The 19541-nt window shown below is 50.2% G+C and overlaps 1 protein-coding gene and 1 long non-coding RNA gene across 4 annotated transcripts in view; one reads left to right on the forward strand and one right to left on the reverse strand.

Annotated features, from left to right (window-relative positions):
- Window positions 1–4325: 4325 nt before the first annotated feature.
- Window positions 4326–6362, reverse strand: LOC123382713. The gene is made up of 2 exons (XR_006591496.1): window positions 5935–6362; window positions 4326–5572 (listed from the first exon to the last, which is right to left on the reverse strand). It is a non-coding gene; the product is annotated as an uncharacterized LOC123382713 (long non-coding RNA).
- Window positions 6363–6404: 42 nt separating this feature from the next.
- PGPEP1 (pyroglutamyl-peptidase I) overlaps window positions 6405–19541 on the forward strand; it is a 28326-nt gene continuing 15189 nt past the window's right edge. Inside the window, exons 1-2 of one of the 3 annotated variants that reach the window (XM_023247483.2) lie at window positions 6405–6530; window positions 8512–8564. In XM_023247483.2, the coding sequence (XP_023103251.1) occupies window positions 6497–6530; window positions 8512–8564 (87 nt within the window). In that variant the 5' untranslated portion in view covers window positions 6405–6496. Of the gene's footprint in view, window positions 6531–6938; window positions 7133–8511; window positions 8565–19541 lie in introns of those variants that run through there. The other 2 variants (XM_023247491.2, XM_006928618.5) reach the window with 2 other exon arrangements.

A 19541-nucleotide genomic window follows, 5' to 3' on the forward strand; every position in this document is an offset into this window, starting at 1 on the left:
TGTTGGCCAATTATGTCTCAAAATCCACAGACGTGTCACGTCCTTCAGTAAGCCATTTCTGAAATTTTATACCAAGGAGATCTTGCAAAGGAAGGGAACCACTCTATGCCAAGGCCTTGCAGCAACGTTGCCAATTGTAAACTAACAGAATGAACATCAAGGTCTAACAGCAGTGGACTGGTTGCATAAACTACGGTTCACCCACTAGACAGAATATTTTCCATTCATTAAAAATTATATGTAACCTCACCATCATCACCAAGGGTGGGCTGAGCTCCATGACTCACTTTCAAAGAACAGAGCAGAGAAAGGGGAAAATAGTGACTTGACGGTGGAGACATGTGACAGTTGCCACACACAGTGGGGTGAATGGCAGGCCACTAAAGACACGTCCAAGTCCTGACTCCAGAACCTGGGAATGTGACCTTATTTGGAAAAAGAGGCTTCCCACATTTAATCAAGTTAAGGGTATTGAGATGAGATTGTCAGGGGTTTAGGGTGGAGCCAAAACCCAGTGACTGATGTCCTTCTAAGAGAAAGGCAGAGGGAGATTTGAGACACAGAGAAAACAGAGGCAGAGTTTGGGGTGATGCAACCATAGGTCGAGGAATCCCCAGGAGCTGGAAGATCCAATGAAGGATCTTCCCTTAGAGTCTCCAGAGGGAAGATGGCCCTAGGGACACCTTGATTTTGTGCTTCTGGCCTCCTGAACCTTGAGGGAAGAGATTTGCGTTGTTTTAAGCCACCGAATTTGTGGTCATTTGTTATGGCAGCCACAGGAGACCCAGATGACACCACTATGAGAAATTGTGTGGATGTTAGGGATCCCTGCTACGATGAGATGAAAGGGGCGTCTCACTTCTCCGGTCTCCCCCAAACACCCACAGCCCCGTTCTAATCACAGCAAGAACATCAAACAGACCCAGATAGAGGGTACCCCACAGGACACGGGCCAGTCTTCCTCAAGACTGCTCAGGTCATGAACAACAAGGAAAGACACATATCCCATTCTATTAAGGAAAAAAAAAAAAAAAAGGATTCCCCCTTATTCTGTGTGACCACATTGTCATCCACGCTAATACATGGAAACAATTCTTTACAAACGAAACTTGGTTTTTCAACAACTCTGAGAAATTAGGTGAGGTACTGAGTCCATTACATCGTATCGATGTCAATTTCTGGTTTGGCAATAGTTTAGTAAGATGGACCACTTTACTGGGTCAAGCTGAGTGAAGGGTCCATGGGAATGCTATTTTTGCAACTTTATATTAGCCTTCAGCTGCTTCAAAAAGAGAAGTTATAGAAGCTGAGTGACCAAAAGACTCGAGAGTAGCCTGTCGAAGAGATACTTGTATACCCGTGTTCATAGCTGCTGTCTTCGTGACGGCCAAAAGGTGGGAGCAGCCCAAGTGTTCACGAAGGGATGAATGGAGAAACAAAATGCGGCGTATTCATACAATGGGGTATTATCAGCCTTAAACAGGAAGGAAGTCTGACACACGCCACGGTCACGTCACGGAGGAACTTTGAGGACACTGTGCTAACTGAAATAAGCCAGTCACAAAAAGACAAAGGCTGTATGATTGTATTTATATGAGGTCCCTAAAGCAGTCATATTCATAGAGACAGAAAGTAGAATGGTGAGTGCCAGGGGCTGGGGGAGGAGGATGGGGAGTTAGTGTTTCATAGGGACAGAATTTCAGTTTTACAAGATAAAAAGTGTTCTAAGGATCACTCGCAAGAAAGGGTGAATGTACTTTTTAATTTTTTATTTTTTTTAATGATTATTTTTTTGGAGGGGGGGGAGAGTCAGAGAGAGAGGGAGAGAGAGAGAAAACCCAAGCAGGCTCTGCTCTGTCAGCGCAGAGCCCAAGGAGGGTCTCGAATCCACAAACTGCGCCTGAGATCATGACCTGAGCCAGACTCAAGAGTCAAACGCTTAACCGACTGAGCCACCCTGGCGCCCCTGAACGTACTTTTAACACTACTGAACTGTACACTTAAAAATGGTAAAATTTAGGGGCGCCAGGGTGGCTCAGTCGATTAAGCGTCCAACTTCGACTCAGGTTGTGATCTCACGGTTGGTGAGCTCGAGCCCCACATCGGGCTCTGTGCTAACAGCTCAGGGCCTGGAACCTTCCTTGGATTCTGTGTCTCCCTCTCTCTCTGTCCCTCCCCTGCTCACGCTCTGCCTCTCAAAAAGTGAATAAATGTTAAAAATTTTTTTAAGTGGTAAAATTTATGTTAGGTGTAATTAACACACACACACACACACACACACACACACACACAACCCCAAAACTCTAGTGGCATTTTTTTAAAAGGAAAAGTGTCCGTGTTGGACTTATTTTGGAGTACAGGTATACCCAACTTTTCAAAAGTTCACGTTATGCCACTTGCTTTTATGAAATACCTACTCCTTAGTACCCATTTGCCGTAACCGAAAGAAATGGGAAGGTTTAGCGACTGTTCCGCAGCGAGTCCTTATAGAGGCGGTGTGCATCCTGGGCAGCAGCAGTGGAAGCCCCAAGCTCCTTCTCCGAGAACGACACTCAGCGTCACAACGTCAAGCCACCAGAGCACCCGCCTGTGGCTGTGAGCGTCTGTGTCTTATTTTGATTGGTTGGTTGGCCGATCGATCGACTGAGTCATTCATTCCCTTGACAAGATGCGTCCTGGGGCACCTGTGAGGCTCAGACACTTAAGCCTCCGGCTTCGGCTCAGGTCATGATCTCACAGTTTGTGGGTTCGAGCCCTGTGTCGGGCTCCGTGCGGACAGCGTGGAGCCTGCTTGGGATTCTCTCTCCGGTGTCCCTCCCCTCCTTGTGCACAGGATCTCTATTTCTCTCTCTGAAAATTTAAATACACATTAAAACAAACACACAAACAAGATGTGTCCTAAGGTATCAGAAAAGCCAAAGAGGTTATTTTGGGGGGTCTGGGAATGCTAAAAAAATTTTCCATATTAATTTACATGCTTCTTTGCCATTTCTGCTTACTAAAGGTTTCACAGAAACACTCTACTTTCAGATAACAGCAGAAACCTGTAGGTGATGTGTGTTGGGGGTGCAAGAGCTGTTGGCGATGTTCCCCCTCTACTCCCACTTTCACACACCACCCCCATCCCGGTTCTCTCCCCAAGAGGCCCTAGCATCAATTTCTTGTTTTTCCCTCCTGAGATAGTTTCTGCATTTGCAAACACATTTGTGTTTCTCTTTCTTTCTTGAACATTTGCTTTTTATTCCAGATTCTTCTACGCTGGATTTCTTTCCTCTTGTTTTTAAATATTTTATTAATTTGTTTGTTTTTATTTCAAAAATCTTTAATGTTTACTTATTATTATTTATTTATTTATTTTTATTTATTTATTTTTTTTGAGAGAGAGAGAGAGACAGAGTGAGAGCAGGGGAGGGGCAGAGGGAGAGGGAAACACAGAGTCCGAAGCAGGTTCCAGGCTCTGAGCTGTCAGCACAGAGCCCCATGCGGGGCTTGAACTCATGAACCGAGAGACCATGACCTGAGCCAAAGTCAGATGCCTAACTGACTGAGCCACCCAGGTGACCCTGTTTATTTTTAAAGTAGACGCTACACTGGACTTGAGGCTCAAACTTACCACCCAGAGATCAAGAGTTTCATGCTTTACTGACTGAGCCAGCCAGGTGCCCCTCATCTTTTCTTTTTTTCTTTTCTTTCTCTTTGTGATAAAATGCACATAACATAAAGCCCCTTAAACCATTTTAAAGTGTACAATTCATTGGCACTAAATACATTCACCGTGTTGTACAACCAACACCTCTATCTACTTCCAGAACATTTCATCACCCCAAAATGAAACACCATCCCTTCTAGCAATCACTCCCTCTCCCCCCTCCCCCAGCCCCTGCAACCATTCATTTGCTTTCTGTTGTCTATGGACTTGCCTGTTCTGGACATTTCTTATTCATTCATTCATTCGTTCATTCATTCATTCATTCATTTGTTCATTTACTTTTGAACATTCGTTCATTCATTTACTTTTATTTTTATTTATTTTTAAAAAAATTTTTTAATGTTTATTTATTTTTGAGACAGAGAGAGACAGAGCATGAACGGGGGAGGGTCAGAGAGAGAGAGGGAGACACAGATTCTGAAACAGGCTCCAGGCTCTGAGCTGTCAGTCCAGAGCCTGACGTGGGGCTTGAACTCACGAACCGCAAGATCATGACCTGAGCCGAAGTCGGACGCTTAACTGACTGAGCCACCCAGGCGCCCCTCATTCATTTACTTTTAAAGTTTTCATTTATTTTCAGAGAGAGCATGAGCAGGGGAGGGAGAGAGAGAGGAGAGAGAGAGAGAGAGAGAGAGAGAGAGAGAGAGAGAGAGAGAGAGAGAGAATTCTGACAGCAGGCTCCACACCGTCAGCACAGAGCTGTTCTGGGTATTCCTTATAAGTGGAATCATACCCTCCGTGGCCTTTTGTAACCGGCTTCCCTCACCAGGCACGATGTTTTCAAGATTCATCCATGCCTGGATCAGAACTTCATTCCTTTTTATGGCTGAGTAATACTCCATTGCATGGATGGGCCAATTTTGTTTCCCTGTTCAGCCATTGATGAATTGATGGACATTTGTTTGTACAGACCTTCGGGCAATTGAATAACGCTGTCATGAACAATCACGCACAAGTATTTGTTTGAACACCTATTTTCAATTATTTTGAGTCTATACCTAGGAGTGGAATTGCTGGTCCTATGACCGCTAGGCTTAACTTTTTGAGGAACTGCCAAGCTTTTCCACAGCAGCGCTTTAGGGCTTGGCTTTCCAATGTAATTATCTTGCCCCCCCCCCCGCTTTTTTTTTTTTTTTTAAGGAGCCCTCCATTTCTCCCTGCCTCTTCATCTATCCCCTGGTGTTGCTGGGCCTTTCTTCCACTCGCTCTCAGCAGTACTGTGTGACTCAGTTTCTCCCCATCAGCGCTGACTCTGGATGTTATACAGGTGTCCTTCCTTTTGTACATTGGGACGAGGGCAAGTGATGTGGCTTCCCTCCCTTCACAACCCTGGCTTCTAGCAACATGTGCAGACACTTCTGACAATGTTTGAGTTATGAAACGTGATCGTGGGGAGATTTTTGTTCTGTTCTCTTCTCCCACTTGGCTTGGCTCTTGTTCGCATGGCTGGTGCAAGCCGGCTCTCAGATTTTCTGAATTCTACCTGAAGCTGCCAGAGACCAAAATAGCCACCGAGTATGTGACCTCTGGTCTGAGCTTGCAAATCAGGGCTCCAGGCCAGTCCGAGGAGCTCTGCCCTGGGTATTCTGAGGCTGGGGCCAGAAGCAGATGGCCTTTGAGTCAGCACCCAAGCTAATCCGGTGCCAAGGCTGCTTGGAATGAGATGTCAGCGACCCGAGTCCAAGGTCTAGCCCTGTTTTCTGATGATGGGGCCAGAAACTCAGCTTTCTCTCTCTGGCAGTTTTTGGAGAAATCCTGGTCTCTGATGATCATTAGTGGGCCACCTACAGTATGCCAGGCACATACTGGGTGCAGGGACATGGCTGTAATGGAGGCAAGCTCCTGACCTGGAAGTTCTAATCCCTGTGTCAGAAGAAATGGGAAATAAATCAGAAAAGTAGAGTCTATCATGGACTGTGGACGAAGAGCAAGCAAGGAAAGGAGACAGACCTACTCACAGAGGGTGAGGGGCCGGGTAGGGGATTCTCAGCCAGGGAGGGCAAAGAGAACACCCAAGAGGAGGTGAGGTGCAGCTGACTCCTGAAGGAAGAGAAGCAACTAGGTTCGCAGATACCGCAGGGCATGTTCCAGGCAGCAGGAACAGGAAGTGCAAAGGCCCTGGGGTGGGACTCTGCTAGGCCCTTGGAGGGCTGTTGGGGCTAGAAGTGGGGTAAGTGTTGGGGAGATGGAGAGAGGGGAAGCCTAGGTCTGCGGAGCCACATCACCTTCTTTCTTTGCAACATAGGAGCCTGCAGAGGACCTCTGGGCGCCGCCGCACTGTGGTGCTGGGCTTTCGCTTTATTTCGTCCCCCTCTCAACCTCCTGGCCCGCAGGCTGCTTCTGGGACTCCAGGAGGCTCTAGTCGAGTGGCCTTAGGATCCATGCTTCAGTTTCCTCCTCTGTAAAACGCAGCGACTAACGGAGCCTTACCGGCAGGTGGCGGGGAGGGGGGCCAGATAATTCACAGCAGTGAGCGGACCGCGGCGCTCAGTGAGTTCAAGCAGCCACGCCGCACAGGACGAACTGTCCCCATCACTCAGGTGGAGACACTGAGGCTGGGGAAGGCGGGGAGTTGGGCGCTCCGGGGGTGAGTGTTCGGCTCTGGGCGCGCACGCAGCGTCTGGCACCCGGGGGCGCGCACGCCGAGCGGCCCGGCCGGGGGCGGGGCCGGGGCCGGGGGCGGGGCCGGGGGCGGGGCGGCGCGGGATCCGGGCCGCGGGGGCAGCGGCGGCTGCGGGACTCGCCAGTCCCGACGGGAGCGGGTCCGAGGCGCAGCCTGAGCCCGTCATGGAGCAGCCCAGGAAGGCGGTGGTGGTGACCGGTACGCTGATGGCGGCCGCGGTGACAGCGGCCGCGGGCAGGGGCGGGTCGGGCGGCTCCAGAGCCGGCGGGGTCGGGAGGGGCGCGGTGGCCGGGCGGGGCAGGTGCTAGAAGTCGTCTTAGGTTTGGAAGATGTCATCGCCCAGCTCAGTCCGCGCAACACGTAGAAAGTGAAGAAGGAGCGCCCCTATGTTCCCACTGTCAGGGGTCGGGGCAGGCAAGGGCGTGGGGGTCCGGTCAAGTGCCCAGCGCGGAGCAGGCCCCTCGGACGTCCTTCCTTCCCCAGGTGAGGACAGTGGCTCTCTGGGCACCTGTCTTCTGTCTGCCCGGCTGGTGGGCAGGACTGGACTTATCCCTGCCCCTCCCGAGGTCAGGCCTGTCCCCACCCACGGCCCCAGGGGACAAAGGCCAATTTGCGGGCAGGAAGTGCCCCAGTGACAAATGAACCTCCTGGCAGCCAGTGCTCCCCCAGCCCTGCGCTAAGAGGGGGCTGCTCTCCTGAGGCAAGAGCAGGTGGAGGTCGGGGGACCTCGAGCGGGTAGCCGCTCTCCCTGTTGTCGCCAGGACCGGCTCAGTCAAAAATCCGCCCCGGGCTGTTTATGGGTGAGTCCCTCCCCGCTGTCACCAACTCCCTGAAACTAACTGTTCCTCCTCGAGGAGACTCCGCCTCAGGGCCACGTGGGCGTCAACTTCCGCCGGGCCTCTGGCTGGGGGGTCATTTTGACCCTCTGTCTGGAGGGGTCAGAGTAGGAGATCCCGCTAAGGTTCACGCAAGTGGTTTGTGGACCCGGGAGGGTGAGGCTGGGCCTGGAATTCTCAGGAAGATAGAAGAAGGCACTCACTCAACAGATGTGTGTAATTGGGGCGACGGTCACTGCCCCCCCCCCCCCCCCCCCCCGCGCAGCCCTCCTGTATCTGGTTATTTGTTCCTCTAGTGTCCACTATGCAGGGAGCCACCGGAGTGGACTTTTTCCTTGCATGAGTTCACGATATGTTCACCATCTCCATTTGGCAAAGGGGAAACAGGCTCACAGAGGTCACCCTGTTTGTAGGTGGCTGAGCTGAGACTCATACTTAGTCTATGAAGGAGGAGAGAGGGGGTAGAGAAATCCTGCCCCCACTGGGGGGGGGGGAGCCTGCTGTTCCAGGACACAGCATCCCTTCCCGGGGGGGGGGGGTTGTCACCACCTGGGACCCTCAGTCTTCTTGGGGGTGTTCATTTTTAGGCAGGGTGACAGGGTGATCAGAGTAGAAGAGCTGTGGACTCTCATGAATCTGGTTTAAAATCCCAGCTCTTCTGCCTTCTGGCTGTGTGACCTTAGGCAGCTGTTTTCACCTCTCTGTGCCTTAGTCTCCCTCCTGTAAAAGGGGCCCAGGAAGCAGCCTTGGCCGAAAGGGGGATGCGGTGAGGCCGAATGCCACAGTGCGTGCAGAGCACTTAGCACATCCTCAGGTGGACTTTCTTGGTTTAAGTGGGGCTGGAGTTTGAGCAAGTGGACAGGAGGGTGGCAGGGTGGTGTCCCGTCAGCCTGTCCTGGGAGACACCCACATGCATCCCTTAAGGGCTGTTCCTTACTTTGTGGTGGTTCACGGAGCCCAGAGGCTCTGCACAAAGACGGCGAGAAAATAATTGTAGAAGGGGGTCGGGGATAGTGGAGGAAATCGTGAGGAGAACAGGCCAGCCCTTTCTGGGGCAAAAGGAGGCCACTGGCCCCTTGCTGGGCACAAAAGTCAGGTGACGGTGAAGACAAGAAAGGACAGTTAAAAGCGGTTAAGAGCAGAGAAAGGAGGGGGTGCTCTGAAGGCCCCTGGGTGCACCCAAGAACACAGGACCAGGCCCCCTGACATTGTCCCACGTGGCAGGTGTTCTCGAAGATCCCTGTTCCCCCAGGGGGGGCAGCAGCCTGACCTTGGGCAGGCTAGAAAAGATCACTGGGTGGTGATATGCTGACTTTCCTGTTTTTGTTTTGTTTTTTTTGCAGGGTTTGGCCCTTTTGGGGAACACACTGTGAATGCCAGCTGGATTGCAGTCCAGGTAACTCAGATCCGGAGGGTAGGAATCGGGCTTGGGGCTGGGGTCCCCCTGGAGATATATGGCACCAAAGAAGGGAAGGAATCTATGAAGAGAACGTCTCCCTTGAAGCTTCCTGCAAAACATTTATTCCCGATACACTCTTCTTTCCACATGGGAACCACTGTCACTTGCACCTGTCGGCTTGCTCTGCACTGAACACTCTGAATTTCCCCCACAACCCCTTGCACAGTTGGGGGCACTTATTCGTGTGCCCACTTTACTGATGAGGCAACTGAGGCCCAGAGAGAGTTATCTGAGGTCACACAGTGAGGAAACTAGAAAGGCATTGCCTCAAAGGTGCCCCATGCCCCAACCAGGTTTGGGGGTGACCAGGCAGGGATGTTGGGGGGGATGTATTAACCTTGTTGAGAGGATATAATGACCTTCACTGTTGCCTCCCAGCAGCTGGGGGAGGAGAAGGCTGCATATTGGGGGGCGGGGTGCCTTTCCCACTATCCTGAACAGGTTGTTAGCCTGCAAGCCTTCCAGTTTCTTTGTCAGATGGGGCATTTGGAGAGACAGACGGGAACAATGGGGAGAGAGAAAGAGAGAAACGTTTTCGCCTTATATAAATCAGATCTGCAGAGACCGGAGCCAAACTCATGTTAATCCTAGCCCATTAGCTGCTTGATTTAAAGCATCTCCTGCTTTTCACTCCAGAGCCCTGACTTTGGAGAAAAATCCAAGTTAAAACCTCAACGCGTCAACCCCTAGTTGGGGGCCCCCCCACCTCTCATGCCACCCCTCATATAGACCTCAAAATCGTGGCGACTTTCCTTTTTAAAAAAATGTGCACCCCACCTTCTGAGCGGGACAGAGGGACGGGGTCCCCGGGACCCTGCAGATGGAAGCGTGTCCGGGGCTCTGTCCATTGCACCCGCTCCCTGGAGCCCCAGACAAAAAGGAAACAGCGTGTTTCTGAGGACGTTGTGTGTCTGGCTTTGTGCGAGTTTCAGACAGGAGCCTTCACGGGGCTGAGTGGACACAAAGCCGTGTGTCTGAATTCCTGGGCCCCAGACACTATGATCTGCATCTAAATAGGAGAAAAATCAATTAAACAATCTTTGGAAATCCCTCCGGGCTTTGGGATGTGGATGGTGGGGGACGGCCGCTTTTCATCCCGCTGCCCGAGGGGAAATACTCCCTGATATTTTGGTTGCCCAACTTGCCAGACGTGGCCTCTGGAAGACTTTGAGTTTTCTTCCTCAAGCTTAGGAAACAAGAAGAGAGGCTTCTCCACCATTCCCTGGATAAAAAGATGCCAGCCTTCCCAGATCTGAGCGTTTCCCTTAAAACAAAACCCAAACAAACACAAAATTGTAGTTGCTCGTACATACTTTGCGTGAACGCGTCGGCGTAGCTCCACGAAATTTTCCGCACGTGCACCTTCGCGTCACCCGCGTCCGGATCAAGATCTAGAACATTCCTAGCCCCCTTCTCTTCGCAGAAGAGCCTTGTGCCCCTTCCTAGCTATTTCCCCCCAGGCGTAAACCTCTCTGTTGACTCCCCCCCAACTCCCCCGCCCCCGCCGCCGCCGTGGGTGACACCTGTTCTAGAACTCAGGCATCAATGCAGTTGCTCTCGGGTCGGGTACCTTCTGCACAGCACAGTGTCTGCGGGTTCCTTCTGTGGGGTGGCTGGGAGCTCCCCTTGGTGTGTTTTAATTGACCTGGGTAAAACGGATTTGCCCGTGCAGAGGGTGTCCCGTTGGGTGGGTGGAGTCCATCCCTCAAGAAAATGTGCCTCGGCATGTTCTTGCTGTGATCCAGACCTGAGTTCTGAGTCAGTCCCCTCAAGCTGAAGATGGGAATTTTGTTCCCCGGGCTGAGCAGCAGTTAACTTCCGGTCCCTACTGACTTTTCAGAAGCCCAAGCTGTCATCTGTAGAAAGAACCCCTCCTCTCCCAGGGACCAGCTAACTTCTCTTGTCTCTCTCTCTCTCTCTCTCTCTCTGTCTCTCTCACCTTCTCTTTATCTGTCTCTGTGTCTCTCAGACTCCCTCTGGTCTCTCCCTCTTTCCCCTTATGGCTCCATCTGTCTCTCTGTACATCTGTCTCTGTCTCTGTCTTTCTTCTCGCCGCTGTTCCCCCCACCTCCTCTGTCCGTCTGTCTCATCTGACCTTCCTTCTGCATGCCTTGGGTGAACGTGTGCTCTAGTGGAGAGTGAACTGTTTCCCACAAGCCACAATGGGGAGGTGGGAGTGTTGGGGACGGAGGGCACCCCCTTTTCATCTTTCCCCAGGGTGGCGCTGCCCCTCAGCACCTCTCACAGAAGGGGCTTAATCTTTGGAGTGTCCTGTCTCCCCCTGGGGCTAGGGTGGCGGGTGTGGGACACTGGCTGCAGATCTCTCTTCCTAGGAGGCTCAGGTGGGTGTCAAGGGCCGGGACCCCCTTGGCTTGGGGCCGTCTGGAGTGTTCCCTGCCCAAGCGCCACGAGGAGGAGCTGGGTCACAGGTCCTGGTGACATCACGGGACAATTACTGCCACAGTGAGTCTAGACAGACCTGCTAAGGATATTAACCAGGGAACAAAGGGGGTCTTTGTCGCGGGGTCAAGGGAATCGGTCAGATGCGGCCTCGCGGCGGGGTCTTGTCAGGTAGACTGGGGTCTAGACAATGCGCCGTCTGGGGCGCGGGAGCCCTGTTCGTTTCACGGGTGTGTGCTCAGCAGCCACGCTCACCGCGGTGTCGTGGGACTTGGGGTATGCTTGCCGCTCCCCTCCTCCCCCAGGAGGACTGTCCAGCCCTGCTGGGACAGAAAGCCTCCCGAGGCAAAGAATTCAGCTAGATTGCAGGCCACCCGCTTCTGATCACTTCGGATGAGCCTTATATAGCCGCTCCTTCCCCCCGCCACTGCCTTGTTTAAAATTGGGGAATAATTTGCATAAAGTGACACTACAGATCTGTAGCACCCCTAACACTTCAGTGAAGAGAATTTATACCCTCGTCAGGGATATTTCGGTCAACACAGTGACCCATTTCCAGCAACCTGGAATGTTCCCTCCCGCCCGCATCACTTCCCCAGCACCCTCCGCCCTGCCCCCGAGGCAGCTGCCGTCCTGACCTCAGTCACCTTGCATGAGTTTTTGGCTAGCCTCAAACTGTGACTGAACGAGATGGCACAGCCTCTGTGTCCCCCGCGGGCCGGCTGCTTTTGCTCAGCCTGAGTTGGTGGCAGGAGGGCGACCGGCTCTTTTCCCGACTCACCCCCTCCTCCCACTGACCTTGGCGTTGAGGGGCTTCAGGGTTTGCTCCCAAAGAATGAAACGGCAGGGGCACTGTGGAGGGGTGCGTGGAGGTGGTGGTATATTTTCGGTGGCAGCTTTCTTAGTTTAGATTTTTTGTGCCCCCCAGATGAGGGGGCGGGGGCTAGGTGATGACCCAGAGCACAGGAGGAGCAAAGATCAGGACAAGAAGGCTACTCCCAGGGCACCTGGCTGGCTTGGTCAGTAGGGCATATGACTCTTGATCTCAGGGTTGTGAGTTCGAGCCCCACGTTGGGCATGGAGCCTCCTTAAAAGAGCAAAAATTGAAAAAAGAAGGCAGTGAGTCATTCCATGGCTCCTTCGTGAGGCCAACTCATTTCTTACCACCGAGAACCAATGTGGGCATGTGGCCATCCCACTAATGCTCAAGAAACATCACCCAGTGGAGACAGCCCTTGAGTTGATCTAGGCAAGTGACGCTGCTCAGAACAGGGTGCCCGTCCTGCCGGGCAGAGAGGATCCGTAGGGAGGGCCTGCTGTCATCACATGTCATGGTGGCCACCAGGAGGGTTATGGTGCTCCAGAGAAGGTTTCTCGGGTTGGTCACCAATAGAGTTAGCATCCTTTGTCCCCCTGCCCACAGAGGTGGTTTCCCCAAGTACACGTGTCTGGGCTTGTGGGTGCCCTGGCCTGTGGACAGCTCCCCAACTGGAACCAAACAAGTAAAGGTGACTTTTTTGGGGGGAGGGAGCAAGTGAGCGAGGGCAGAGAGAGAATCCCAGGAGGGGCAGACAGAGAGAGAGAGAACAAGTAGGGAAGGGGCAGAGAGAGGGAGAGGGGATCACAGACAGACTCACACCGTCAGCGCAGAGCCCAACGTGGGGCTCAAACTCAGAAACCATGAGATCACCACCTGAGCCCAAGTTGGACGCTTAATGGATTGAGCCACCCAGGCCCGCCCCTGCCCTGAGTCATTTAGAGGTCAATTGCAGACATGACATCCCCTTGGCCCCTAAATAATTCACTGTGCATTTCCTAAAACACAACCTCAGCACAATGATTAAAGTCAGACTCCTTTAACATAGATGCAATGCTACAACTTAGAGCCCTTATTCAGAGTTTGCCAGCCTCCTCATTCATGTCCTTCACAGCAGAAGAAAATTCTACATCACGCATTGTGTTCAGTTGTTCCACCTCTTTAATCCCCTGTAATCTGGAAAGTTCCTCGGTCTTTCTTTGTGTCTCACGTCAGGACACTTGCTGAGAACGCCTCAGTTCTTTGGAGAGCGTCCTTCGGTGTGGTTTGTTTGACGTTTCCTCTTGATTACACGGAGGCTGCGGGTTCTGGCAGGAGGTCCTCAGAAGCGATGTTGTGTCCTTCTTGGTGCATTGTATTGGGAGTCACCAGAGTTTGAAGTGTCTTGTGACTGGTGTTGTTGACCTTGATCGTTTGCTAAAGATGAGATCTGGTGGACTTCTCTCCTATGATATTATGATCTTGCCCTTTGTCATTAAAAAGTACCCTGTCGTGAGATACTTTGTAGTGTATAAATGCTTGTTTGGACTTACTTTTAGCATCCCCTGGTGAGTGTTGCCTGAATCAGTTTTTATTTTAGTTGATGGTTACCAAATGGCAGTTTTCTAGTTCCAGCTTTCCTTTGACACTTTTTTAAATGTTTATTTATTTAGAGAGAGGCGGGGGGGGGGGGGGGGGGGGAGGGGCGGAGAGAGAGGGAGACACAGAATCCGAAGCAGGCTCCAGGCTCCGAGCTGACGCGGGGCTCGAACCCACAGACCGCGAGATCATGACCTGAGCCGAAGTCAGAGGCTTAACTGACTGAGCCACCCAGGCGCCCCTCCCTTGACACTTTTTTTGGCCTCCTGCTTTTCGGAGCTTATTTGTATCCACGTGGACCTACTGCCCTCAAGACATGACCATTGCTCACTCTCAGTCTTTATTTTGATGTTCAAATTGTTGGTGTTCAGATTGTCTCAGATTTGGCTCGTGGCATTCCCTCCAGGCTGGCTCCGGGGCCCTTTTTTTGTGTGTCCCCATCATTCTCCGAGCACGTCGCTTTTTGTTGTTTTTTTGTTTGGTTGGTTTTTTGGTTCCAGAGTCAATTTTTGCAAATGAGTTATTTCAGAATAATTTTAGAACCTAACTTACGAATTCAGAAAGATTGCACAGGTAATACAAAGGGTTCTCGCACATGCCTCGCTTGATTTCCCCTAGTGTGAACATCTTGAATAACTACTACATTTCTCGAAATGAAGAAACCAACCCTGGTCCACCACTATTAGTAAACTCTGGACTTTATTCCGGTTTCATGAGTTTTCCCACTCATGTCCTTTTCTGTACCAGGATCCCATCCAGGATCCTTCATTGCATGTCACCGGACGTCTCTTTCTATTTTCTTTTCTGATTTCTACCTGAGTCTTGGATGTCAAGTGCTTCGTGTCCTTTTTTTAAAAAAAAAATCAAGATTGGGCGCCTGCGTGGCTCAGTCGGTTAAGCGTCTGACTTTGGCCCAGGTCATGATCTCACGGTTCTAGAGTTCGAGCCCCGCATCGGGCTCTGTGCTGACAGCTTGGAGCCTGCTTCAGATTCTGTGTCTCCCTGTCTCTCTCTGCACCTCCCCAGCTCATGCTCACACTCTGTCTCTGCCAAAAATAAATAAACTTGGGGGCGCCTGGGTGGCGCAGTCGGTTAAGCGTCCGACTTCAGCCAGGTCACGATCTCGCGGTCCGTGAGTTCGAGCCCCGCGTCGGGCTCTGGGCTGACGGCTCAGAGCCTGGAGCCTGTTTCCGATTCTGTGTCTCCCTCTCTCTCTGCACCTCCCCCGTTCATGCTCTGTCTCTCTCTGTCCCAAAAATAAATAAACGTTGAAAAAAAAATAAAAATAAATAAATAAAAAAAATAAATAAACTTAAGAAAATTTTTAAAAATAATAAAAATAATTAAAAAAAACAAGATATAATCTTACTGAAATACAATCACGTGCCATAAAGTTCCTCCTGGTACAACCATCACCAATATCTAATTCCAGAACTTTTTCATCACCCCAGAAAGAAACCCCATGCCATTAACCATCACTCTCCCATTCTTCCTTTTTCCTAGTGCCTGATAACTACTAATTTACTCTCCATCTCTATGGATGTGTCTGTTCTGGACATTTTATGTGGAGTCATACATCATGTGGCCTTTTATGTCTGGCTTCTTTCACTCAGCATCCCGTTTAATTTATTTTGTATTTTTTAAAACATTTTTAAAAATGTTTATTTATTTATTTTGAAAGAGAGAGAGTGGGGGAGGAGCAGAGAGAGAGGGAGAGAGAGAGAATCCCAAGCAGGCTCCACACTGTCAGCAAGGAGCCTGACACGGGGCTTGAACCCACACACCGTGAGATCATGACCTGAGCTGAAATCAAGAGCCAAACGCCCAACTGACTGAGCCACCCAGGTGCCCCTCAGTGTCGCGTCTTCAGAGTCCTTCCCTATTGTAGTGTGTCTGCACTTCATTCCTTTTTATGGCTAAATAATATTCCATCGTGTGGGCATACTGTGTTTGACCAGCCATTCAATCGTTGATAGCTGTTTGGGTTTTTTCCACCTTCTAGTTGTCGTGAATCATGCTGCTATGGACATTCACATACAAGTTTTTGTGAGGACGTAGGTTTTCGTTTCTCCTAGGTATGCATAGACCTGGGAGGGGGACTGATGGGTCATGTGGGAACTCCAGGTTTGCCCATGTACTTTCCCTGCTCCGGCCTTGGAATCAGCAATTTCAACAAAAAGCCTTCATTTCTGTCCTCAATAATAACATTTAAAAACCAGGAGCTGGGGGCTGGGTGTGCTCAGTACTGCTGGGGTGTCATTACTTGTGAGCTGTCAGTGGGCAGGGGGGGAAGCAACGATGCATCGGCTCGCACACCCACCCTTACGTGCACCCATTTCTTTTTATTTAAAAAAAATTTTTTAATGTTTATATATTTTTAAGAGAGAGAAAGAGAGCGAGCACGCACGGGTGGCGGAAGGGCAGAGACAGAGGGAGACCTAGAATCCGAAGCGGGCTCCAGGCTCTGAGCTGTCAGCACAGAGCCTGAGGCAGGGCTCGAACTCACGGACCGTGAGATCATGAGCTGAGCTGAAGTCAGACACTTAACCGACCGAGTCACCCAGGCACGTGTAGATTTAAAAAAAAAATTTTTTTAACATTGATTTATTTTTGAGAGAGACAGAGACCGAATGCAAGTGGGTTAGGGACAGCGAGAGAGGGAGACACAGAATCCGAAGCAGGCTCCAAGCCGTCAGCACAGAGCCCAATGCGGGGCTCGAACCCACAGAGCTGTGAGATCGTGACCTGAGCCGAGGTCAGACACTCACCCGACTGAGCCACCCAGGCGCCCCAGGCACCTGTAGATTTTAGATTCCCCGTCGGGATGGGGAGAAAAGGCAGAGAGAGGAATTCCAGAAAGTTCTGCAGGGTTTCAAATTGGAATCGGGATAGTTCCCAGCTTTCAACAAGTGAAGAAGTACGGTTGGCAAGGAGCCAAAGGCTGAATCTCCAAGGGGGAGAGTCCGGGGCGCGGGGAACAGAGTGCTCAGATTCCTGACTCAGGGACAGGAGCCGAAGAGCAGCTATTTTCCCTCCTGTTACCAGCGCCACCCCCACCCCCACCCCCCAGCCTGATGTGGACGTGATCGCAGATGCCTTTAGTGCCTGCGCCCTGGGGGCGGGGTGGGGGGGGGGAAGCTAGCCAAAGGGAAGGCAGTTAATACAGACCATGGCTTCCTGCCTTGCTCTTTCTTTGTCCTTTTAAAACGGTGAGAAAATCAAGGAAGAAATCCAGGAGAAAATCAAGGGAGAAAATCAAAGGAAGAGACAGAGCCCGATGCGGGGCACGAACTCCCGAACTGTGAGATCATGACCTAAGACAGAGGCAGATGCTTAACCGACTGAGCCACCCAGGCACCCCTCCTTCCTTTTTAAGGCTGAATATTATTTTATACTGTATGGCTAGCCCAAATTTTGTTAATCCATTCATTAGTTGATGGACATATCGGTTATTTCCGCCTTTGGCTATGGTGTATAATGCTATTATGAACATAGGTGTATAACTGTGCATTCAGGACCCCGCTTTCAATATTTTGTATAGAGACCTAGAAGGGGAGTCGCCGGATCGTATGGTAATTCTGTGTTTAACTTTTTGAGGAACCACACACTGTTTCCCACAGCAGCTGCACCATTTCACTTTCGTTTTTTGTTTTTGTTTTTGTTTTTCAAAGACTTTATTTTTAAGTAATCTCTCCACTCAAGGTGGGGCTTGAACTCACAACCTCGAGGTCAAGAGTCACGTGCTCCACTGACTGAGCCGGCCAGGCAACCCTGCCCCATTTTACATTCTTACCGGCAGTGCACAAGGGCTCCAACTTCTCCATGTCCTCCTCAACCCTTGTTATTTCTTGTCTTTTTGATATTAGCCATTCTGACAGGCGTGAGGGGATCCCTTGCTGGGATTTTGATCTGCATTTCCCTGACGACTGATAATGTTGCGCATCTTTTCATGTACTCATTGGCAATTCGTATAGCTTCTTTGGAGAAATGTCTGTACATATCCTTTGCCTATTTTAAATTAAAAAAAAAAAAAACATTTTAGAGAGGGTGCGCAAGCTGGGGAGAGGGGCAGAGGGAGGGAGAATCTTAAGCAGTCTCCGTGCTCAGCGCAGAGCCCGACATGGGGCTTGAGCCCACGCCCCTGGGATCATATGACCTGAGCCCAAATCAAGAGTCGGATGCTCAACCGACTGAGGCAGGTGCCCCCGGCCTTTGCCTGTTTTAAAACTGGGTTGTTAATTTTGTTGTTCTTCTTGTTATTGGGTTGTAGGCATTCTTTATATCTTCAAGATTTTGATTCCTTGTCCGATACGTGATTGCAGATGTTTCCCCTCATTCCATGGGCTGTCGTTTCACTCTGTTGATTGTGTTCTTTGGTGCACAAAAGTTTTCCATTTTTATCAAATCGAATTTCTCGGTTTTTGTTTTATTGTCTGTGATTTTGGTGTTGTTGAAATTGTTTTTCAGAGGAAAAAAAGAGCTCAGTGGGTCTCTTCGTAGGGACTAGGGGAAGATTCATTTATAAATTCTCAAATTTTTCCCCTGCCTCTAGGATGTGCTGAGTCAGAGATCAGAAAAGCAGGTTTTGATTTCGGTCTTCAAACTTGATCTGTATGGATTTTCAAAAAATTGCTCTTTGGGGCGCCTGGGTGGCTCAGCCGGTTAGGCGTCCGACTTCGGCTCAGGTCATGATCTCTCGGTCCGTGAGTTCGAGCTCCTCGTCGGGCTCTGTGCTGACAGCTCGGAGCCTGGAGCTTGCTTCAGATTCTGTGTCTCCCTCTCTCTCTGCCCCTTCCCTGCTCACGCTCTGTCTCTGTCTCAAAATTAAAAAAAAACAAAAAACCCTTATTTTTTATTTTTATTTTTTAACGTTTATTTATTTTTGGGACAGAGAGAGACAGAGCATGAGCAGGGGAGGGGCAGAGAGAGAGGGAGACACAGAATCGGAAACAGGCTCCAGGCTCTGAGCTGTCAGCACAGAGCCTGACGCGGGGCTCGAACTCATGGACCGCGAGATCATGACCTGAGCCGAAGTCGGACGCCTAACAGGCTGAGCCACCCAGGCGCCCCAATAATAAAAAAAAAAAAAAAAAAAACTTAAAAAAACTTAAAAAAACCCTGCTCTTTAATGTCCTTATCTACTAATTAATTCTACCATCTCTGTTGTTCCTGGACTGTTTCTGTTGATTGATTTTTCTCTTCATTAAGGGTTGTAATTTACTGCCTTTTTTTTTTTGCTTGTCTGGTAAGTTTCACTTTCCTGCCAGACCTGAATTTTACCTTGTGGCCCGCTGGATGCCTTTTTATTTCCTCGAAATATTCTTGAGCTTTGCTCTGGGATACGGTTAAGTTGCTGGAAACAGTTTGATCCTTTCCAGCCTTGCTGTTAAGTTGTTTTTTGTTTTTTTTTTTTTTAGGCAGGACCAGAATAGTCTTTATGGTGGGGCTAATTTTTCTCTACTTCCTTATGAAGTTTTTCCACTCTGGCTGATTCACACCCTCTGGTCCTTTGGAGGCTCAGTCCCTGGTCTTGGCACACCTATATGCCCATTAAGTTGTCAAACTCTCAAAAGATGTCTGCATTGATCAGGCTCTCCCTTTCCCCTCCCCCCCTCCCCCCAGCTATCTTCTTTCTAGGACTCTGCTCTGCAAACTGTAGCCTTCTCACCTTTTCTAGAACCCCAGCTTTGATGCCTCAATGTCTGAAAAGTGTTATTTTACACATTTTGTCTGTTTGTTTCCATTTGTTCCAGATTGGGGGGAGCAGCGGGGAATCTGATTCTGGAGGCTCCGTTTTAGCCAGGAAGAAATGGCGCTTTTTTTTTTTTTTTTTAAAGGAAGCACATACACGTTTTAAAATGCAATTTAAGTTAACATCTTTTGAGCCGTTTTTAGACTCTGCCTTATGTGTGTGTTGTTGTATTTTTCCTCCCTATGACATGGGTACTCTTGTTAATCCCATTTACAGATGAGAAAACTGAGGCACAGAGAGGGTGAATGACTTACCAAAGGTCTCTCAGCCAGTAAGTGGTAGGAAGAAGGAGCAAACGTGGCCAGAGCCTCCGGCTCTGGAGGCTGTGCCCCTGACTCCTACCCTCCACCATCCATGCCTTCAAGAG

The sequence above is a fragment of the Felis catus genome, chromosome A2 (genome assembly GCF_018350175.1).
Source record: "Felis catus isolate Fca126 chromosome A2, F.catus_Fca126_mat1.0, whole genome shotgun sequence".
Taxonomy (NCBI): Eukaryota; Metazoa; Chordata; class Mammalia; order Carnivora; family Felidae; genus Felis; species Felis catus.